Genomic DNA, 24,814 nt, shown 5'->3' with positions numbered 1-24,814 from the left:
TTCAAAAATCCATAATAGTGGCCCTTTAAACATAAAACAGCATATAAATCAAAACTGCCAAATGTTACCGAATGAAATGTCGAACCCATGAAGAAGAAATGACTGTGAAGCTTTGGGGGTGTTCATGGACGTGATCTACTCCATCTATGTTTTGATTATCATTCTGAATCCGATCCGGATATAGTTTTTGACAAAAATGCGATTTTCTCAGCTTTTTGTTTAAAATGTTGTTGTTGTTGTTTTTTTGTTTTTTAAGAAACTTACCCACATTCAAGTGTTGATTAAAAAAGGATACATGAAGCTAGAATAAAATGTTTTTAAAATGGAAAGAGTTAAAGAACAGTTAAAGGTATATTTCAAGTATAAAACATTTATACCTAAAAAGGAACAAAGCTTACAAGTATACTTGCAGTATAAAACTACTAAACTAGTAGTTTACTGAGATATACTTCAAAGTGTACTTTCATATACTAAAAAAATGTACTACATGTCATGATTCTGCCATCTAGTCCTTGTCGTTCTTTAATTCTTGAGGCAGGATCATGACAGACCCATGTTTTGTGTGCAAGCACATGGCCTTTTGTTTGGGCCATGTGCTTGTGTTGTCTCATTACTTAACCCCGCCCCCTTGTTATCCTCGTTTTGTCATTATTGCTTTACCTGTGTCACCTGTTATGTTATCATTAGTCTCCCTATTTAATCCCCTTGTGTTTGCTGTCCTGTGTTGGTTCATTGTTACATGTTATCATACCTTGTGAGTATCCTGTCAAGAGTATTGTCTAGAGAAAGTTCTGATTCTGTATTTGCTGTTTGTTTATCGTCTAGTTATCTGTCAAGTAATAGTCTAATTTAGTCACTCCTTGTCCTGTTCATGTTTTGTCCCCTCATGGGTTTTGTTTTCCCTGTTTTTTGTCCATTAATAAACTGTGTCAAGCATCCTGTCTGCGCTTGGGTTCATCCTCAAATTCATGACACAAGTATTAAAATAGTAAACTACTAGTATACTTATGTTCACTTGAAGTACATATTTACAGTACACTATTACATAAAGTATACTTCATAAAAGTAACTTTTTCGTAAAGGACAGTTTACATTCAGAGATAACAACGCTGCCATATTGCAGTCGGAGTTAAACCTCAAAACAAAGCCACTGCCACAAATCTTGGATCTAAACAGATAATTAAATATTGATACAGTGTTTTTGAGAATTGTCTATCAATATTTTCTTACAACCCTAACGTGCATGAGTGCCCTAATTTGAAGCTCTCTTAAATTCATCTGTATTGTATTCTTATCTGGTTACTTTTTCTAGGCCATGGCCTAAAATGCAGCCACATGAAAAGTGCCTGTTTACACGGCAATTTCACAAAGCTCCGGGATTTGCAACAGCATTTAGCATTATCACATACATACTAATAAATCATGCTCTCTTTTTTCACATCAGTTGCTAAAGCGCAATGAAAAAAGGAGGAAAAGCTGACAAGAGGCATAAAAAGATGGAGAGCAATAGTAATGTATGCGGGGGGAGTCAATTGGCATGTGTAATTCAGCGCAGCTTTTCATCTCTGCATAAGATACTCCAAACAGATAAGGTGTCTAATCCTCTGCCTGATCAAAAAAAATCTACATTTTGCCAATTAAAGGGTCCTTGCCAGCAGCCAGATAGGGGTCTGCCTTCCCACTCAGCCCAAGTTTATCTCCCCCAGCACAGGGAGGAGCACAGAGCAGCTTAAAAGTGCTATTCTTACCATATACACACAAGGACATAGACCACCCCACAGCGCCACCATCAGTCAAAACCACCTTGAGGGTGGAGGGAGAGACGGAGTCAGAGAGAAAGAGGATCTAAAATTAACTCTTAGTAAAACAGCCAAATCAGAGTACAAATGGACTCTAAAGTGTAAAATGGCTAAATATTACACTTTTGGTATTTGGTATGAGTTAATAATTAAAAATAGTAGTTTCCTACAACAAATCAAATATCAATTCAGCAGATTATGTAAAAAATTAGGACACTATATGATTCAGTTGTTGGATACAGTCGAGGAGGTCAAGACTTCTGAGGTGGGACAGCAAAATCACCATTTTATTGGGGTTAAAGATATTTCATGTCTCTCTGTTTCGTTTATCACTGGACATCCTTGTTTACCAGCAAACCCACACGCATCGGCTAACATTAAAGAGCCCTTATGAACTAGAGTACCCCTATTGAGTGAGATGCAAAGAGAAAGACTGAGAGAGAACCAAGGTAACCTGATTGGGGGTAATAAGGGCCAGAGTGTTTTGTTTTTTTTCGGGGATAAGTCAAAAAAAGAAAAATAATTAAATAAATCAGTACAATTTGACACTCGATTGGTATATGCTGACTGTGTAGAGCAGATAAGTGCACTAAGTTGCAGAGATTTGATGTTTATCTTATTGAGAGCGCTAAGCTGTGCTGATAAAAAAGCGCAGCAATGTGTCATGGTGTGAGCATGTTTTACATCACTGATGTGCTGGCAGTTTTTATATCGTTAAGATTGTTCTAAAATATCACAGTGGCTCAGTGGTTTTGTTTCTATGCTAATGTATCTTACTTTTTCTCCCCCACATATCACAGTCTAATTTTAGGTTGGGATATAGTTTTTCTGCGCTGCGGTTGTACTTTTTTTTTTTAACATAATAAATCTACAGTATATAAACATTTATTTAATAAAACATTTGTTTTTCCAAAGTGTAAACAGAAAATGTGAACAGAACGGAATGTTTGGAAATTTTTTTTTCTCCCACCAAACAATCTTATGGAGGTCGTGGGATATGGGGGAGGGGTCTTATATCTCTTTGATATATGGAAATACACCCCCGCCCGCCTGCCTCTCCCCACCACTCTTTGTTGGATGAGATTCACTGTGGTCCAAACAGTGCTCTCATCCTATTACTGAGAAAAGAGCGATAAGAAGCCTCATCTCTTGCTCAGTTGAATTAGAGGGGAGAGAATGAATTAGAGTGTAGGCAAATATTTTTATTAGCATGTGGCTATGGCAAAATAAAACACAATAACTGAAAAAAGGCAAAAGAATTGGAAAACAAGCATATTTTTTATGAGACAGAGTGATGAATATCACAGTGATTTGAGGAATATCAGATGTTGATTTAAGAAACTATTTCATTTTCAGAGCTTAAAAAATTTGCTAATGGAGGAAAGTAAAAGAGTTAGAATAGAATAAAACTCACTTTTTCATAAAATAATACTCATTGGGTTGTTGATATGATATTTAATCTGTCCTACAATGTGATACACTAAAACTATTTTAAACAACAACAAAAAAATTATAATAATAATTATTATTATATATACATTGTATATATGCATTTATATGTTTTAATTGCATTTATATTTAATTTTAATTTATGACTACATATTTATACTTTTTTAAAACGTAACCTGTGATACCTCAGGACTATTAGCAAAAAAAGCTAAATGAAGATTGTGAAAATTGTGAAAATTTGTCATTGTTACAATGTAACGTATACATTTAAATACTGAGTAATATTAATTAACTATATGGCTAGGGTTAGGATTGGGTTTGGTTTAGGGTTAGCTACATGTAATTATGCATAATTCATAATTATTACATGTAATTTATCTACCACTCAATTACTAAATTCAAAATTTTGATTTCAAGATTTTTCTAAAACATAAAAAATGTGTGATATATAGCGAACACAGTGCACATCCCTCTCTCAAATACACAGTCAAGAAATTGTCAAGATCTTCAAGCTTTGAGCACAGGCCTTCAAATGTGGGAGGCAGGCCATTCCAACTGGAGGCTTTCAATTATAGATAGGGGTTTGCATGGCCGCCATGGATTGCCATGGATTGCCATGTCAGAGTAAGGATAGACAGCCATGGAGAACTGGGAATCTTTCTATCAGATGTGTGCCTTTGGGATTGGTGTGTGTTTCTTTGAATGTGTGTGTTTGTGTGGATGATAGGAGACAAGAGCGGTTAAAAGAATGGCTGTGTGTGTGTGTTGTCCAGAGAGAAGTGGTTAAGGGAGACAGAGTGGTGTATTTTCAACAGGAAGTGGGCTTTCATGTCCCTTCAATCTATGCCCAAGCTTGGGAGTAGCTGTGACAAATGGGATGTCTGAAGCGAAATATAGGCTTTCAAGGTGTGAATGTGTGTCTTTTCCACCTATTTAAGACCCGTATCATAAATGATTCTATTAAGAGACTCAACATTTTCATAGATTAAACACAGATGTTTTGTCCACTCACGTGCACAAGCTGCTCTTGGGTGTCGAACTCCCTGCAGCAACCTTCCCAGTGGCAATTGGTCTCATACACTACCTCCGGCTCTTGCTTGCCCTCCTCTTTATCGCCCTCCTCTTTTACCAGAGTCATTCCATCCATTTGCTCCTGCCACAAACGCATGCAGCAAATTGGTGAGGGCATTTGGGTCAATAATGAAAACACATTTGAAAACACATACAAATTTAACGCTAATGTGTATTACTGCAGCGTGATGTGAAGGAAATTACTATGTGTAAAAAATTATATGTGTGGCCTGGTATATGAGAGTTATTCAACAGTGCAGATGAGACGGTGTATGATAAATGATGTTATTTGGAGTACATGACAGCTAGATGAGCTTATTTGTAATCATAAACACAATGCTAAATTAAATAAAAATGGATCTGCTATTTGGAATACTTCTTGAGAAACATTTAGCTGTATGCCTTTACAGGGATGTTATTCTTTTTATCAAGGGAAAATTGCCCTGGAAAAAGCACTTTGCTTTTTAGGTGCCACAAATTATGCAGAATTGGGGATGGTTTATAAGTTCTAGAAGTGTTAACAGGTTTGGAAATGGAAACGAGGTTTTGTGAATTCAGAGGCCTGCAGTCAAATGTAGGTTATATAGTACATTTGATTTAGCTCTGTTTGGACCACAAAGTGAGAGAAAATAAATGAGAAAAACAATAAAAACAGAGGTCTTTTTACTCAATTCAGCAGTCGCCCAACCATGTGTCAGTAAAATGTGTCATCTAATTTTTCTTTCATTTTTCCATTCAGTTAAGCATCTGATTAAAAGAAAAACAATTTCCTTCTGAAGCTGTGGAGATCAATGGGGCTTATCGCATCTGAAGCAGTGCCACAACAGGCGACCAAATCAAACACACAAGTAAATAGCTTTACAGTATGTAACATAATTGGTCCCAAAGCTCTTGCTGTGTGTGCATGTGTGAAAACCTTTTTTTTTTTTTTTGGGTTGTGTGTGTGTGTGTGTGTAGCCCAATGTATATGCATGTGCACTTGTGTGAAGATGCATACCTGCATGCTAACAGCTCCGGGGCTGGGTGGCTCCTCATCTGGTTTGAGTTTAGAGCGTTTGTGGTGCATGGGATCACCTGTGCTGCTCACAGCCGACTCGCTGGTGGGTTTAGTCTAGAAATAAATATTTTTTTAAAAACACACATAAAAATAAGTTACCACATAAAGAGTATAATCATCATCATAAATGTAGGTCCAATTTTATTTTGGAGGCTGAATGATTACCATATTCATGTTCACATTCATGAGATGGTACTCCAAGGTACTTCAAAAAAACATAGTATTACCATGGTCCATCAAATGATAACATTGTGCCCCCTTGTGAAAAAGAAGTACACTTTAGTTACTTATTAGTACGTAAATATTATACTTTTAAAATAATATACTTAAAAGTGAACTGAACATAATGTTTTCAGACACTTAACTGCATGCTAATTGCAATAAAATGAAAATGTATTATAGATTAAATTTGTATTAAATGCAATTAGCTGAACTTTAGAGTGCTTTTTTTGACCAACTTAAGTAGGACTTATTAACTTTATATGTCATTTTTATAATAACTAAATAAATGATTAAAGTGTATTGCCGAATGTACTGACAAGCTGTCAAAGTGCATTTAAATGTGTTAAGAAACATAGATATTGTCACCATTATGTGCAGTTTAGTTTTGTTCATGGACTTTTGGTTTGTAAATCTTCAGTTCCTGTGTTCCTTTGTTTAAGTTTCCCGGCACTAATCTGTAACCATGGCCTCTATCTATCACCACAGCTGTTTGTCACGATTGTGTATTTAAGTTCCTCTTTAAGTGGCTTTTTATTTCATTAAAATTATATATTATATATATATATATATATATATATATATATATATATATATATATATATATATATATATATATATATAATGTATATATATATATATATATATATATATATATATATATATATATATATATATATATATAAATGACCACTGTATTTTAGAGAATACCACAGTACTGCGATGGTAGATCAAAAAAGCTTGATTTTAACATTGTACTATTCTCAAAAAATGGATCATCTTTGTTAGTGTAAAAATACACATGCATATAACAAATCCACTTTGTTAAACAAAACCCCCACAAAAACAAACACAATTAACATGTTGAAATAGACATTATTCTCAATTTCTCCCTGAACAGCAATATCCCCTCTTCTGACTCTATCTGCTCATTCACTGCCTCTCTCTCTCTCGCTCGTACTCTCTGCCAGAGGAAGTCCCTTGTGACTGACCAGAGCCAGTAAAGAAGAAGGACTCGGTGGGAGAGAAAAAAGTAACATTCCCTGGATGAGAGAGCATGATTCCTTGGCTCTGAAGGAAGGTTTATCCTGCCAGACTCCTCTAGCAGAGCGTTTAACTGCTTTCAGCTTCCTTTGCTCTTAAATCACAAAAAAATACAGGAGACGTGTGAAAATACTTTTTGACTTTATTATGACTCTTTAATTAGCATACATGTACAAAATTAGAAGATATTACTCAAAATCAAGCCAAAAAGTAATTGTTTTGCATTGAGTATTGAAAATAGAGCAGATGAATCTGACATTTTGGTAAAGGCACAGGGATTCGGTCAAGGATTAAACCAAATATATTTACTAAGATGTTCAAAACCCTTTTTGGATTGCAAAATAATTTATTTAGCAGAGTGACCAGTGCATTAACTTGCCGAAAACATCCGTTCAAACCTTGATGTTTTTAATGATATTAGGGTGAGTAAATGATGACAGCATTTTTGTTTTTGGATGACCTATACCTTTTAAGCTCAAGTTTTCATGTTTATGAATTTATGAATACATTTTAAAGACAATCTTAGGAATATATATTGTATACCATATGAAGTGTATAAAACTAAACTAAAAAAAAAGTTCCTTGAGAGCTTAGAAATTCAATAAAAAAACAGCGCTCTGCTATTTCTCTGTCTGTCACATTGAGCAATGCTCACACCTTCTCTCTTTTTCCATTAATTGTTCTTTTACAACCACATGGTGAGACAAATGTCCCATGATGACCTTCTATTAAAGAGCCCGGTGCTGTCTGTGGTCAGGCGGGGAAAATGGATGACAGTTGGGACAGAGTAGTGGGTCTGTAATGGCTTGAAAGGAGAGACTGGCATTGGGACAATCTCTGGAAACACTAAGAGTTAACTTACTAAAGTACAAAAAAAAAAAACAGGGATCGATACAAAGATGGATAAAAACAACAAGATGCACTCTGCGGATTTTAATCGAGCGAACACGGTGAGTATAAATGGATGGGAGCACACTTGGGTGAAAAAACGAAAGAAGAAAAACACTTTTACGCTCATCCTTCAAAGGGAAGGTTTGAGAATGTATCTGTGTCTGATTAATGGTGGAGGTGGTGGGATTTTTGCTGTTAACAAGCTAGGTGTTATTTCTCAAAGGTACCTTCCAGGCAAGCTCACCAGCCCTCCGCATCGAGACACAACATAGAGACTACGTGCACACAAGGGAAAAACTCCCATGAGGCCTGTCTGCAGCCACACTTTCTCAGCTGTTTACATATGTTTGCTGTGTTGGTGGTGCATGTTTTCATGAGCCACACACAATAACAAATAGCGCTGGCTCTTGTGATGATAAGCACTGAATAAATTTAAGCCTTGAGGGGGAAAATCACTGTGTGATCTAAACAAATTCTATTTGCTGTTTACACCCAAAAGCAATCATGTTAAATGATTTAAAAATGCATTGTGTTGTTTAAACTCGAGAAAGAAAAAAATCTTGCTTCATTTAATTTTAGTTCTCACAGCTTTGCATGTGTATTCTAACTGACTTGTGAAGGCGGTTAACACGTGCTCCAATAAAACCGAGGGAATGGGAAACACGAGTTCAAATCCAGCTTGCGTTAAACTGTCTCGTCTCCATTATCTCTTGCCATCTCTCCATCTTTTCTATCAATCATTCATGTAGTATTGAGAACTGACCTGTGAGTCATTTAAGGCTGTGGAACGTTCTGTAGGTGCCAGGCTGGAGGGGGGGATCCCAGGAACAGGTCTCTGGGTGGCAAAGGCAGGAGCTGGGTGCACGAGGGGCGGACTGTGTCCGAACGCAGAACCTACGATACCCGGTTGCCGACTGATCAGCTGCTGATGCCTTTGTAGTGCTACAGGCGTTGGAGGATATGCAAAACTCAATGCAGGGCTGAAAGACAAATAGAGGAAAAAAACAACAGCTTACAAGAAAGATTCAACCATGAGAAAGTTCATGTTTCAAATGGGTGAAATGGTGATGTGGTACATTACAAATTTTCTTTATATAAAATTTGCCATTGATGGATGATTGAATATTATTAATTTAATATTATTTATAATACACTATAATTCGATTTTTAACGGTTTCTGAATTTTTTTTTTTTTTTTTTTTACCAAGGCTACATTGTTGTGCATAATCAAATTACAGTAAAAACATTAATACTGTGAAATATAACAATTTAAAGTGACTGTTTTATTATTTGAATCTATTTTAACAAGTCATTATTCCTGTGAAGTTAAATTTTCAGCAGCTATCACTCCAGTCTTCAGTCACATGGTCCTTCAGAAATCATTCTAATAAGCTGATTTGGTGCCTGAGAGTCTATGAAAACAGTTGTGCTGCTTAAAGGTTGTATCAGCGATTTCAGGCCCAAACATAAATTATCATATTCATCTAATCTTTCCTAACGATCCGCTAGCTGCCTGCCCTATAAGCATGCCGTCAAAAAACGCGTCTCTGTAGGCAGCCTAGGCTCTGAGATCTGCACACAAAAACAGTTGGTTTCACCACCACTCAGAACTAAAATAAATAGTGTTCCAACCAATCACCGACAGGGGTGGGTGTTGTGAGGTTTTGCGCTCGTGCACGGCTGCCTATAGAGCTGGTAAGTCCCGCCCCTTCCGCTAACCCCACTGGAACTCTAGGTTGAAAAATCGTCAATGCAAGTGAATGTGAGAAAATAATTATATAATAATAATTTCTGGTCCCGTTTGAATTTTGCCATGAATGTGAACACACAGGCATCTCGATCTGTCTCCATAGATTATCGCAGCATTAGCACCGTGATTTGACAAGTGGAGGGAAAATGTGTTATTGGGTGACGTCACATAGGCGACATGTAGTCTTTCTCGTTATGTCTTTTCCACAACTGCTAGCCAAAGAATCATACTATATACTGTCAAACTCGTAACATGAAAAATTATATAAAAAATTCACAGACAACATATGTTCACATTCATGGCACAATTCAAACGGGACCAGAAAATAATTATTTTCTCACATTCACTTGCATTGACGATTTTTCAACCTAGAGGTCCACTTGGGGTTCTCTTACGAGAGTACTCTCGTGTTGCGTAAGTTTAGCTTACGCTACGGGAAAACTCCTTTTCTCAAGAATACTGAAGCAAAAAATTATCCTTTAATTTTTAGAATGTAAAATGCATTTGCTGCAGCAGGCAGACATAGGCGAGACAGCTCGCGCGCCTATTGGCTGCTCTGCGGCAACTGCTGCAACCTATCAATGCGTCTTAGCATGACTCCAGCACCAATGGGAAGCCTTCCCGTGCTGTCATCATAGCCCGCCAAAACAGGGTGTGGCTTCGCCCATAAAACCCCCCTGCACAGGTTGCACAAGTGATTTCGTCTCCTTTCAGCGAAGGACTTCGCTGGATCTGCGAGAGAGAAGCAACGCCGTCGAACAGCATCTCAGCGGGACGAGCTTGAGTCAAAGACCCGGCTGGATATTCGCCACCTTCGCTCGCCGTACCTGCTGCGCTATCCGGCGCTCATATCCTTTTCATTCTCTCCGTGTGTGTTCGCTGCTGCGACACGCACGTTTTTCTCTAAAAGAGCAAAGGCATTTTTTAATGCCCATCATGTCCTGCGGCTCGTGCCGAGCCCTCCTCAGCATCGGGGACCGCCACGAGCTGTGCGCTTCCTGTCTGGGAAAGGACCACGTGGATCACACGCTCGCCGAGGGCGGCTGCCGTGAGTGCGAATCTTTGCCTCTCTCGACCCTGCGGGCTCGACAGGCTTTGTTCGCCATCCAACCCGCTATTTCTACGCCTTCTGCTGGGCCGCGCCGTAAAAAGCGTCCCTCCCTCATGGGGAGCCCCGTACTCAGTCAGACTAAAATCCTCTGTCTCTTCGACGCTCTCCGCGGTTGACGGCGCAAAAGATGGTGGGATATCTTTCTGTTCCTCCCGTCGAGGAAGCGGTAGCGACTCACTTGTGCCCGCCCTCTGCGGGCTGGCGGTCCAAGCTAAGCCTGCCCACTAAAGCCTGCTGGACGACTTCGACGCTGATCGGTCGCGCCTACGCCGCCGCCGGTCAAGCTGCCTCCGCTCTGCACACCATGGCCATTTTGCAGATTCATCAGGCCAACCTTCTCCGGTCGCTGGACGAGGCTGGCCCATCTGCGGAGAGCGTGACGGACTTGAGAAGCGCAACAGATTTAGCTCTCAGAGCTACCAAGACCGCTGCTCAAGCTATCGGCCGCAACATGGCCGCTCTCACCGTCACTGAGCGTCACCTGTGGCTAATGCTGTCCGACATGTCTGAGTCTGACCGCGCCACCTTCCTCGACGCTCCCGTGTCACCAACAGGTTTGTTCGGTCCCTCGGTGAAGGGCTTCACGGAGCGATACACAGAGGTGCAGCAAACGTCTCAGGCCATGAGACATTTTCAAACAATAAAGCTGGCTCAAGCCGCCCGACTGCTTAGTGTAAGAATTGTGCCCACTCCCCAGTGTTCACTCTTACACACAAGCACTACCCATGCAGTGTCCCACACCACCACAGGGTCCATATCAGTCAAACCGGCTCACGCCGTTCATGTTCTGAGTGTAGGGAATGTGCCCGCTGTACAGCTCCCACCCCCGCTTGTGAATATGACTGTATCTGCGCCACGCACACACATAGAGCCTCAATGTGTGAGCGCGCGCGCTGGCAGTGTGGTGAGTGCAGGTCACGTGTCTGCCTCACAGAGCTGTATCTGTATCAAAGCAGCTGCCTGCGCTCACGACCGGGCTGCCAGTTACAGAAATACTGCGCGAAGCACTGTATGCCCTACTCGAAATGAACATGATGAACGAAGTACGTCATCATGGCTGGGTCTCCGGGTCCCCGAATATGAGCGACCAGAACCCAGATTTTATTCTACCCCTGGCCATTCACGCGAGAGCGTGGGAAAGCATTCCAGGGGCTTCGAAATGGGTGCTGAATATAGTGAAACAGGGATACTCGCTACAGTTCGCTCGCAGACCACCGCGCTTCATAGCCCGGGTCGAAACCTTGGTGAATCAGGAAGTAGCACACCTACTTCGCACCGAAATAGCGAATTTACTGAGAAAAGGGGCAGTGGAAACCGTCCCCTCGGCAGAAAGCGAGTCGGGGTTTTACAGCCGTTACTTCTTAGTACCAAAGAAGGATGGCGGGCTCCGCCCTGTACTAGATCTCAGACACTTGAACAAAGCGCTGATGAAGCGCTCATTCAAAATGATTACAACCAGACAAATTCTCGCTCTATTTCGACCCGGGGACTGTTTTATATCAGTGGATCTGAAGGATGCTTATTTTCAGATCCAAATAGCAGCCCGTCACAGGCCGTTCTTGAGGTTCGCCTTCGAGGGTCAGGCTTATCAGTACACCGTTCGTCCCTTCGGCCTGTCTTTGGTACCTCGTACATTTACGAAGTGCATGGACACGGCGCTCACACCCCTCAGACGAAGGGGCGTGAGAGTCCTGAACTATCTGGACGACTGGCTGATTTTAGCACAGTCAAAAGAAGAATTGGTGTTACACAGAACACTACTGCTGACGCATCTCGAGCAGTTGGGTCTCGGATTCAACTGGACCAAAAGCATTCTATTCCCCAGCCAGAAAATTTCCGGGGGATAGAACTGGACTCCAGCTGTATGGGGGCGCGCCTGACACAGAAACGTGCGGCAGTGATACAGCGCCTGGCAGCGACATTCACTGTGGGGAAACATCTCCCCCTCAGAGTGTTCCAGAGGATGATGGGTCTCATGGCCTCAGCCTCGTCGGTACTGCAGCTGGGTTTGATGAATATGCGCCCTTTTCAACTATGGTTGAGACGGCGAGTACCAGCGCGAGCATGGACTTCAGGTCTGCTCCGTCTCACGATGAATCAGACATGCGTTTCCGCACTGAAACCGTGGATGAGACCCGGCTGGTACCAGTCCGGCGTGAACCTGGGCATCGCTTCACGAATCAAAGTGGTCTCGACAGACACGTCCAACACGGGTTGGGGCGCCCTATACGAGGGGAGACCTTCTATGGGCCTGTGGTCAGACGCGGAGAAGCGTCTCCACATAAACGGTCTAGAGATGAAAGCGGTCGAGAATGCCCTTCAGTTCTTCCTCCCTGCGCTGAGGAACCACCACGTTCTAGTCAGAACAGACAACACGTCAGTGGTGTCCTACATAAATCGCCAGGGCGGCCTCAAATCCCGGAGCCTGTTTGCAATAGCAAAGCGCCTCCTCATATGGAGCCAGCACAATCTGCGCTCGCTGAGAGCGGCGCATGTGCCAGGCGTCCTGAACGTGGGCCCAGATATGCTATCCTGGGCAAAGCTCTCCCCAGGAGAGTGGTCCCTGCACCCCCTCACGGTGCGAAATATCTGGGACATTTTCAGCAGAGCAGAGGTAGACCTGTTCGCGTCAGACCTGTTCTTCTCGAAAGAGATGGACGCGCTGGCCCAAAACTGGCCCAGACGCCCTCTGTATGCATTTCCCCCGGTCGCTCTGTTACCACAGGCAATCAAACGACTCAGGGAGAGCAAATGCTCAATACTTCTCATTTGGAATTTGGGCCTAATGACTCTAAAGTCATCCTCAAACCAAGACACGGTTATGTCCCTAAGGTGCTTACGACTCCCTTCAGAGCGCAAGTTATCTCCCTCTCGGCCCTCCCTATGTCTAATAGTTAGGCAGGGGTTAACCTTCTCTGCCCAGTTAGGGCATTAAGGATTTATGTAGAGCGCTCCGCCGCTTTCAGGCAATCGGAGCAGCTTTTTGTTTCGTTCGGTAGCCGCATTAAAGGCCTAGCCATCTCGAAACAGACCCTGTCCAGATGGATAGTGGACGCTATCGCGTCAGCTTATACATCCAAGGGTCTAAACTGCCCTTCGGGGGTAAGGGCCCACTCGACTAGAGGCATGGTCAAGTGGGGTTTTCTATCTATGACATTTGTATGGCAGCAGGCTGGGCCTCGCTGTCTACATTTGTAAGGTTTTATAACCTGGAAGTACCCGCATTACAGGCCAGACTGCTCTCAGTCTGATAATGCTATATTAACGTTGTCTACCCAACTCAGTTTGATTAGACTGTTGATATACTGCAAGTCCTGTGGCCCATGCAGTTTAAGGTGGTCATACTGCCTTAACTGTATAGATATACATTAATGCACCTATCTCATAACACAGAGTCGTCCCGCCCTGTTATGCCGCTGTGATCACTTCACTTTACATGAGCCCTGGGCCACTGCCCTTGGGACATAAGTGTTTGAAATTCAGCACGCACAGCGTTTTACATAGGGTTCCCGTAGCGTAAGCTAAACTTACGCAACACGAGAGTACTCTCGTAAGAGAACGACACTCGGTTACTAACGTAACCTCGGTTCTCTCTAGAGAGGGAACGAATGTTGCGTAGCCTGCGTGCTTGTGCTGCACTTGGTTTCGCTTCTAGTCGACTGAAATCACTTGTGCAACCTGTGCAGGGGGGTTTTATAGGCGAAGCCACACCCAGTTTTGGCGGGCTATGACGACAGCACGGGAAGGCTTCCCATTGTTGCTGGAGTCATGCCAAGACGCACTGATAGGTTGCAGCAGTTGCCGCAGAGCAGCCAATAGGCGCGCGAGCTGTCTCGCCTGTGTCTGCCTGCTGCGGCAAATGCGTTTTACATTCTAAAAATTAAAGGATAATTTTTTGCTTCAGTATTCTCGAGAAAAGGAGTTTTCCCGTAGCGTAAGCTAAACTTACGCAACACTCGTTCCCTCTCTAGAGATAACCGAGGTTACGTTTGTAACCGAGTGTCGTTTTACGGATGGGCGGGACTTACCAGCTCTATGACGGCTGCACGCGAAAACCTCACAACACCCACCCCTGTCGATGATTGGTTGGAACACTATTTATTTTGTTTTTGAGTGGTGGTGAAACCAACTGTTTTTGTGTGCAGATCTCAGAGCCTAGGCTGCCTACAGAGACGTGTTTTTTTGACGGCATGCTTATAGGGCGGGCAGCTAGCGAATCGTTAGGAAAGATTAGATGAATGTGATCATTTATGTTTGGGCCTGAAATCGCTGATACAACCTTTAATATTTTTTAGGGATTCTTTGATGAATAGAACATTCAAAAGAACTGAATTTACTAAAAATAGACATTTTTTAATATGAAATGAAGTCTTTACTGCCAAATTTGATCAATTTAATGCAGCCTTGCTAAATAAAATAATTAGTTTCCAAACAAAAAAACACAAACTTCTGAAAGGTAGTGTAGGTAATGTAATACTATTTTATAATATAAAATAATACTATCAATAAAATACAATTATTAATATTAATAATTACCATTAGCCCAAAAATACAAATATAATTTACTACACTTAGTAGTTAATCTTAATTAATAAACAAATATATAAACAACAACAATTATAAACCCTTTAAAGAAAGGTTCCAATATAGTTCATGCAAAAATTATGAATCAACTGTAGAGAATAAAAGCTGTATTTAAGCACACTATTGAACTTTCATATATCACCTCCTCCTCTATAGATGCCACAGTCTCTTTAATGACAAATCCCTGGTGCTCAATAACAGACATTCATAGGGGTTTCCATTCATCGTGGGACATGCTGGCCGCTCCATGCAAGCTCATACATCTACTGGTCTTATTAAAGGCAGAGAGGAAATCAATGTAGCTGGACGCTGCGTGTCTGACGCAGCTGTCTCATCACTCATTGGGCTTGGACCCTCGCCTGCCATGTCTGTCTATTCATGTATACACGAGATATGACTGATTAGCTTACAAAAAACAGTCACTGATAATCACTCTCAGTGTGGGAAAGAGGAACATTTCTGTCATCTTTTCTTTCTCTGAGACCCCCACCCAAACGTAGGTAAAGTCACCAGGTAAAGGCATTTCTTAATAGTGCTGGATGGCAGATGTCAAACTGAGTGACACATAGCCAGGGATGCTAGCTATGTCTCACACTATGTCTCTTTGGTAGATACATCGTTCAGTTTGATAGAGAAGTTACAAAAACTGAATGTCAAAAAATAAAAATAAATCTCATCTCCGGTTTAACATCTGTTGTAGTACTCATTACAAATTAATTAATAAAATTGTCTGAGGAAATTAAATCTCAGAAAAATTTTTTAATTTCACAAACACTTCAGTTCAAAGGTCTGGGTTAAGTAATTATTTAATTTTATTTTTTAAAGAAATTTACACTTATTCAGCAAGGACGCATCCAGTTGATAAAAAGTGACAGTAAAGACATATATATTGTTACAAAAGATTTCTATTCCAAATAAATGCTTTTGAACTCGAAGACTCGACCGCACAGGTAGGTAATCCACAGGTAAAAGTTCAGTCTAGAACGACGAGACCAGACCCACATGTGTTTTTGGTGCTGGCTTTTATGGAGGAACTGATGATGCTGATGGCAGACAGGTGTGCACAGGGGGTAGCCAGAGAGGATGATGGGAAACGTAGTGTGCTGAGGTGACTGTTCTGACTGAGAAGGACATGGTAGTTGTCCGAAGGCACAGACCAAGATGGCATTGCAGGAAATGGCGAAGGGCTGACAACCTCTAGCAGAGGCAGGGCTGGAGGACTGGCTGAGCAGGGCGGTGACGGAGGCAGATAAAAAGGTAGACAGGGTTGAATGTAACAATACATTGTCCATGCAGGTGTCTGTGCTGTCTAGGAACAGCGATGAAAAATCCAAAATGGGGTGGGATAGGGTAGGAGACGATACGTCTGCGCTGAAGTCAATCAGCCAGTCCTCAGTCTCAAAATCCACCAAATTTCCATCGGCCACTGATGTCATGGGCTCACACCCCTGGTCAGACTCACTTGGGGGCTCCTCTTCCGGGGTGAGTGTCCACACTGCCCTCTTATCTTCAGGCACTGGCTGACGTGTCACACGGTAGCTCTCCGTCTGCAGGGGGTCACACGTTTCCTTCGTGGTCGATAGTCGTGGAATGGACTCTGTGTCCGGCTGTGTTCTGGACCGGTGGTAAACATTCTCTAGACACCAGATGGTAGTCCCTCCAGTTCAGTCCAGAGGTGTTTGGGAGGTCTACGGGGTGATGGTAATTCACCCCGATCCAGAACAGAGACTTCAGGGTCTTATCGTCAAAGGGGCTGGTGACGGCAAGGCAGAAGGTCTTGGTAAAAGTGTAAAAGCATGTGAACGCCATCAGCGTTTCTCACAGGTTCGTGTTTAAATTCTATGTAGAGAGAATTGTGTCGTCTTAGCGGCACCTAATCTAATAACAAATGATTGTTGCGATGGAAGCGAATCAATCATAACTAACCTTAGCTGGAAAATAACTTTACTAAAGAACCGCTATAAAGCCAAAACAATCTCGGTTACCATAAATTATACGTTTATCTCTGTAAAGCTGCTTTGAAACAATCTACATTGTTAAAAGCGCTATATAAATGAAGATGACTTGACTTGACTTGACTAAAAAAAAAAAAGTCCAGGTTCTCATGAGCCACAACAGCAAATGACGCTGCATAATACATTTTAGGTCTGGCCTTCTTTCATGGAACAGAAGAATGCAGACACAGGTAAAATCTGAATAGTTTATTGAATGACACACATGATGGTAGCAGGAGCAGAGTCTCTGGATTGCAAATAGTTTAGGTGAAACTGGCAGGAAAATGACTGTTCTTTTCTGTTATAGGTGGAGATGACAGGTGACTGGAAGACTGGCTGACTGGAAGACGAGATGATCACAGACGACTGAAGACTTGACAGTTCAAAATATGATCTCACAGGTAGGTAATCCACAAGTCAAGTCAAGTCAAGTCATCTTCATTTATATACCGCTTTTAACAATGTAGATTGTTTCAAAGCAGCTTTACAGAGATAAGCATATAATTTAAGGTAACAGAGATTGTTTTGGCTTTATAGTGGTTCTTTAATAAAGTTATTTTCCAGCTAAAGTTAGTTTTGATTGATTTGCTTCCGTCGCAACGATCATTTGTTATTAAATTAGGGGCCGCTAAGACGACAACATTCTCTCTACACAGACTTTCTCTACACGAACCTGTGAGAAACGCTGATGGAGTTCACATGCGCATTTAGAATTGGTTCTATAGTTATGTGCGTTTGAATATATGTGCGCAGGTTTGGAAATTCCTACAAGCCATGCCTAAACAAAGTACTTGTCTTTCCTTATAAATTTTGATAAAGAATTTTATTTTATTTTTGTCACTTCGGTGTAGGAACGCGAAACGAATTTTCCCGACAACGCCTTATCTGTAGAGTGGTAAAGGGATCCTCCATAGGGAGAGACTATTTGGCACTTCAGCACTACGTTGTCATCGGGTCCAGGCGAAAGTCCTTCATCAGATCTGGATACGGCCTGGATCCGGCAGGCTGCGGGAAAACCTCGGGATAAACACAGACACTAAAATTATTCCATTCTTCTCATGATGTAACGAGTACATCAGGATTTATGGGAAGTGTTCCTGGTTCCGGCTGACCTAATCTATGCAGCCTAACATTGAATTATAGAAGTCTATAATGTATTATGTGAATGCTAGGTCAAAGAGATGTGTCTTTAATCTGGCTTTGAACTGACAGAGTGTGTCTGCTTCCCGGACAATGGTAGGAAGACTGTTCCAAAGTTTTGGTGCTAAACAGGAAAAGGATCTACCGCCAGCAGTCGATTTTGATATTCTAGGTATTATTAACTGGTCTGAATTTTGAGTTTGCAGTAAACGTGAAGAACTATAATGCGTTAAGAGCTCGCTCAAGTACTGTGGAGCTAAACCATTTAGTGCTTTGTAAGTAAACAGCAATATTTTAAAATTTATGCGATGTTTAATAGGCAGCCAATGCAGTGTTGACAGAACCGGGCTAATATGGTCATACTTCCTGGTTCTGGTAAGAACTCGAGCTGCTGTGTTTTGGACTAGCTGTAGTTTGTTTATTAAGCGTGCAGGGCAACCACCCAGTAGAGCATTACAATAATCTAGCCTTGAGGTCATGAACGCATGAACTAATTGTTCCGCATTTGTCAATGAGAGCATATGGCGTAATTTAGATATATTTTTAAGATGGAAAAATGCGGTTTTACAGATACTAGACACGTGACTTTCAAATGAAAGATTGGTATCAAAGAGCACACCCAGGTTCCTAACCGACGACAAAGACTTAACAGAGCAGCCATCAAGTGTTAGACAGTATTCTAGGTTATTACGTGAGGAAGTTTTTTTAGAATCTCTGTTTTTCAGAATTTAGTAGTAGGAAATTACGAGTCATCCAATTTTTTATATCAGCTATGCATTCCGTTAATTTTGTGAATTGATAAGTTTCGTTAGGTTTTGAAGAAATATACAGCTGAGTATCGTCAGCATAACAGTGGAAGCTAATTCCATGTTTCCTAATGATATCTCCTAATGGTAGCATGCACAGAGTGAACAACAGCGGTCCTAGTACTGAGCCTTGTGGTACGCCATACTGAACTTGTGATCGATGAGACATCTCTTCATTTACTGCTACAAACTGATAACGGTCAGATAAGTATGATTTAAACCATGCTAGTGCAATTCCAGTAATGCCAACATAGTTTTCTAGTCTATTTAAAAGAATGTTGTGGTCAATGGTGTCAAATGCAGCACTAAGATCGAGTAACACTAATAGAGAGATACAACCACGATCGGATGATAAGAGCAAATCATTTGTGACTCTAACAAGTGGGTTGTCATGTTGAAGTTCAGCCTACAACAACGCGACCAGACCCACATGTGTTTTTGGTGCTGGATTTTATGGAGAAACTGATGAGGCTGATGGCAGACAGTTGTGGTGATTGTTGAGTGTGCACAGGTGTAAACCAGAGAGGATGGGAAATGTAGTGTGCTGAAGTGACTGGTCTAGATTGTGCAACAACATTGATAATAGTAAGAAATGTTTCTTGAGCACCAATTATTAGAATAATTTCTGAAGGGTCATGTCTCACTGAAGACTAGTTGTCATTTTAAATAAAAAAATTAATAAAAATAATAATAATAATAATTGTTAATTTAAATAATAATATTTCACAACATTACTGTTTTACTTTATTTTTGATCGAATAAGTGCTGCCTTGGTGAGCATAAGAGACTCCCTTCAAACATAAAAACAATTTACTGACCCCAAATAAACTGTACCATTTTATAGTAGTGCAAGTAGTGTGTTCACACACACACACACACACACACACACACACACACACACACACACACACACACGCATGCACGCACGCACGCATGCACGCACAGACACAAAAACTCAGTGAGAGCACTATGAGAACTTAGATAATGTACTTATTTAAACAAGAAATTTAAGCTTACTATTTTTTGGCAGAGAGTAGGCAGTAAGTCGGAATATGGGAGTGTGTTGTGACTGGGACAAATTTAGATATCCCAGCTTAAAGTAGCATTAGGTTGATCAGTATCTGAATATTGATTAGCCCCCATGTCAATAACAGTCTCATTGATGTCACAAACGCTTCATTATCCACTTAAAATCTGTCTGGACTCCTGCTATGAACTGACCGGACTAATTGAGCCTCATATAAGTGAGATCATTTGAAAAACATGAATTATTCAGCTTTTGAATCAGATTAAACGAGATTACAAGGCAGAGGATGGTCAGTGAACACTTAAGAACAGCCCCCAGGTTGAAGCACTATTGAATTTCAACTAAGACATACTAAGTGTGTGAATTTTATTCACTTCATCCACAACAGATTCTTTCTCTTTCCCATTAAAGCTTGTGTTACTGTCCTCAGCCCAGACTTCGCTTCCTTCCCTTGTCCCCCTCTTCATGACCCTTTCATTTGTCATTCCCCCTTCCTCTCCTCCTTTCCAGCATGAGCGATTGCATTGCGGCAGTGTTAGGATAAAGCTCTCCTCAGCTGATGGAGAGAACATTAATCAGGTGATGCATATCAGACAGACGAGTGTGAGGGAGGAGGGGAGGAATATGTTCACACGCTTCCTCCTAATAGTGCTCTCTATGTTCCCTCGTTTATTTCGCCGTCCAGTGTTCATTCATCACTTCACTGCTGAGGATGTACTGGAGTGTCCACTTTCAGCACAGGTCGCTTTTCCTGTCTATCTCTTTCTCAGAATCTCTCTCACATTCTCTTGCCTCTTGTCTGTTCCAATATACACCACTCTCTTTATTTTCATACTTGGTACAGGGTCCAAGTTTGGAATGACAGGAAGGTGAATAAATAAAGAATTTAGGGTAAACTATCATTTTAAAACCTGTCAAGTGAGAGACGAAGACTGGCTCATCTCAAAAGGTTGTGAGTGACACAATAATCTGTCCTGAAGGAAAAACTAAACAATTCCAATGACATATGACGTACGAAAAAATATATATTTTTAAACAAAAATTATGTAAAATCCAGTTTTATGGCCAGTCAGAAATAATTCTAAAAAAATTTGTTAAAAAATATTTTTTATTTACTCTTGTATGTACCTGATAGTGCCAGCTGAGAGGTGTCCGTAGGATCCACTGGTGGATGAGCTGGAGCGGGAATTATTAAGAATAGTGACTAGAGAGTTAGGCGAGGTGCGAATCATGGCCTGCAGGTCAAAACTGGGGTCAGACAGGCATGGGGAGCTGGGAAGGGGTCGTTTTCTGCTGGGCCGATTTGTGAACCTAGGACTGGGAAATCGAGAACCTGAGAGAGATAGACAGACAGAGAGAAAAAGAAAAAGACCATAGTAAGTAAAACCTAATAGTTACACAAAATGTATTCTATCTTAATTTTATTGCATTGTATTTTTTATTTCAGAAAAGCTGTTACTATCGTAGAGATATGGGAATTACCACCATTTTTAGATATTTTATGGTCATGCCTGTAGAGCACAACTATATCCCTACTGACATAATTTCCAAAAATGTATCCCATTTTCATGTGGACAGTATATTGTTATTGTGAACTAACCACACAGAGGGTTTTACATAAATTATTATTTTTTAATTATATGTAATTTATTCATCATAGACAATGCTTTCAACAACGATTGCATTTCCTGCATTGCATGCATTTTGAACACACTGTAAAAACAAGTTCGACTACACTTTTCCCACTGCTTTTTGGCAGCATCACTGTGATATTGAATCATGTTTAATTGGGTTGAATAGTGTGTCAACACTGAATGGAATTGCACTAGTTGTTTTTGAAAAGCTTTCTCTAGAAAGCAGATCGAACGCAGACAGGCCCCTCCACTCACGCACAATGACTGGCACCTACAGATTAAGAAATGACTTTTGTTGTCTTTTCATTGGCAGATGTCACAAACAAGAAAGAAGGGAGGGAGAAGTGAAAGGAGGAGGGGAAGAGAGGGGTGCGGGGGTAATGGTGGTCTTTTGTTGTATGGAGTGACACAATGACTTTGTGACTCATATTTTTTTCTTTCAGTTATTCTGTACTTTTTTTAACAGAAAGCATGCAAACAAAACAAAATTACGCTCTCTCTCTCTCTGACTCTCTCCATCTCTTTCTACTTTGACACATACAGTGATTACAGGGTCTGTCATTCATATTTAAATCACTGTGTGTGTGTGTGTGTGTGTGTGTGTGTGTGTGTGTGTGTGTGTGTGTGTGTGTGTGTGTGTGTGTGTGTGTGTGTGTGTATTCACACATTTGGAACATCTTTTTACATTGTTAGCATTCTGCTTAGAACTGTGATTTAAGCCTTTGAATGATTTTTGATGTGTAGAGCACAACAAACACAACGTGAATAATATTTAATTAATTATTAATAATAATAATAATAATGTAATTTATTACATTTATATAGCACTTTTTCTGGGTACTCAAAGTGCTTTACATATGGAAGGGAGAATCTCAACCACCTCCAATGTGCAGCATCCACCTGGATGATGTGACGACAGCCATATTGCGCCAGAACTCCCACCACACACCAGCTTATTGGTGGAGAGGAGACAGAGTGAAGAAGCCAATCATTATATATGGGGATGATTAGGAGGCCATGATGGACAGAGGCCAATGGGCAAATTTAGCCAGGATGCCCAGGGTTAAACCCCTACTCTTTTTCGAAGGACATCCTGGGATCTTTTATGACCACAGAGAGTCAGGACCTCGGTTTAACGTCCCCATCACTGTACAGGGGCATTAGGACCCACACAGACCACAGGGTGAGCCGTACCCCCTACTGGCCTCACTAACACCTCTTCCAGCAGCAACCTAGTTTTCCCAGGAGGTCTCCCATCCAGGTACTGACCAAGCTCAATCCTGCTTAGGTTCCATGGGCAACCAGTCTTGGGCAACAGGATTATAGACACATGCACAAGCTTACACACCCATACACAAATTAATCCATATGAGCATGACCATTATACACACATATAATTCACACTCATATTCAATACTATGTTCAGTCTATAAGGCCGATTTGGACTGGCATAAACTCCAAGATGGTCTCAAGTAGTTTAAATCAGCAGTTCTGGTCTATTTATGATATGAGCTGGTTAACTTAGGTAGAACAAGGAATGCAAAAAGATGGTTTACATTAATAATTGAAACTGTCACCAGCTAAACCATCTTATTTTTTCTAGGTTTTGATGGACTTGTTTTAAATCAGCAATGTTGTTTTGTTTCTGACAAAAAACTATTGGTAGAACAAATAATGTAGGTAGTCAAAATCAGTATGAAAGTTCCCAAAACATACACTTTACTGGTTAATAAAATGCAAAATTGCAAATTCCCCCCCAAAAATGTTTACATTTAATTGGTCGTTTAAGATGTTTACCAGCTGGTCTAGGTTTTCACAGACTTATTATTATGATATTATATTGGCAGTACTGATATATTACTGGCATGGGCTAGCTAAGCAAGTTTAAACAGCCTGACTACTGGAACTATGATGAATAAACAATCAAAACCTGCATGAATGTGCCCAAAACACCTTTTCTGAAAAGGTGAAAATAAGATATTCATGTAACCAGTCATGCAGTTAACTGATCTGGTCTATTACTGGCATACACTGGTTAAGCTATAGGTAAAACAGTGGTTCTCAACCAGTTGGCCGGGGCCTACAAGGGGGCCTCAGAAAACTTTTAAGGCATCAAGATGACTTAAAATTATTTCAAATGTGACAAAACAAGCTTTAAAATAAGCTAAACTACTAAAAATGTATATTTAATTTACCCCCAAACCCTAACCCTAACCCTAACCCTACATTTTTTTTTCTTTAGGTTTGAAGATGAGCCAATCTTTGACAATTCCTGTAGTATGAGTAAATATTACATGCTTGGTCAAACATCATTATCAAAAAAGTGTGGGGGAAAAAACAATAATTCCATCTACATCCTGCAGAGGGTCCAAATTGAGGTGTGTAATAAGTAGAATCTAATCAACACTGGCTAATTACCAGCTAACAGGTTGAACAATGCACGGCTTGAACACACATACGCAGTAAAGGTTCATTCTTTCATTAGTCCGTACTTCTCTAAACGTAATTACACTGATGTGAACTGAGCTCTAAACTACAACTGTCTCATCCCATCCCCATTATTAACAAAAGCTTCTAGATAACGCACTTCTCCTCATTCACTTCCCTTCTCAGAGTCTATATATCATAAAAGAGAGCTTTAAAGTGTTAATTTGGCTGGCGTGGAACACACATTGTTAAAATAGGATGAGTTATTACCAAGGGCTGATCACAGGCGATTTGAAGTTGGGGGGACGCAACATCTTCATTTGAAAATGGTGGCCCTAATTGTTTTGTTTCAGTCTATTAATCTTAAACAGTGCCACAGTAGAAAGGATTTCTCCGGTGATGAATAGTGGGACATTCCAATTCCCACCTAATAGCAATTAATTTTCTGATACCCATGCAATTTTGGCTAGTTTTAATTAGTTTGTGAGAAACGGCAGAGTGGGGAAGCTGACGGGCTAAATGCATTCTCATTAAAGACTAACGGGCCAGTCCACCTGACCTCTCTTCAGTCACCGTGCCTTTAATTTCCTATTTATTCTTCAAAATAACTCATTTGCATACGTTCTGTGCACACCCCATCCCCCCCATACACACACACACTTATTTTTTTCTCAGAAAAACCTCAATTTTACCAGTTTAATTATTTGGGAATGGTTTTGAAGGAAATAAAGATGTATTATTTGTTCCACTTCTAACTAGTCTCTCATTTGACCATTTATCTTCTTTGAACACAATATATATATATATATAT

General features: G+C 40.8%; 1 protein-coding gene across 1 annotated transcript in view; it reads right to left on the bottom strand.

Annotated features, from left to right (window-relative positions):
* The window catches only part of gli3 (GLI family zinc finger 3), a 250,478-nt gene that overhangs the window by 30,797 nt on the left and 194,867 nt on the right, over positions 1-24,814 (bottom strand). Inside the window, exons 7-10 of the mRNA XM_081352419.1 lie at positions 21,071-21,275; positions 8,294-8,510; positions 5,317-5,430; positions 4,261-4,401 (exon numbers count right to left, since the gene is read on the bottom strand). Of these exons, the coding sequence (XP_081208545.1) occupies positions 4,261-4,401; positions 5,317-5,430; positions 8,294-8,510; positions 21,071-21,275 (677 nt within the window). The remainder of the gene's footprint in view (positions 1-4,260; positions 4,402-5,316; positions 5,431-8,293; positions 8,511-21,070; positions 21,276-24,814) is intronic.

Source organism: Scardinius erythrophthalmus, assembly GCF_964197995.2.
Source record: "Scardinius erythrophthalmus genome assembly, chromosome: 22".
In the NCBI taxonomy this organism is placed as follows: Eukaryota; Metazoa; Chordata; class Actinopteri; order Cypriniformes; family Leuciscidae; genus Scardinius; species Scardinius erythrophthalmus.
This window is presented reverse-complemented; position numbering and strand designations above follow the sequence as displayed.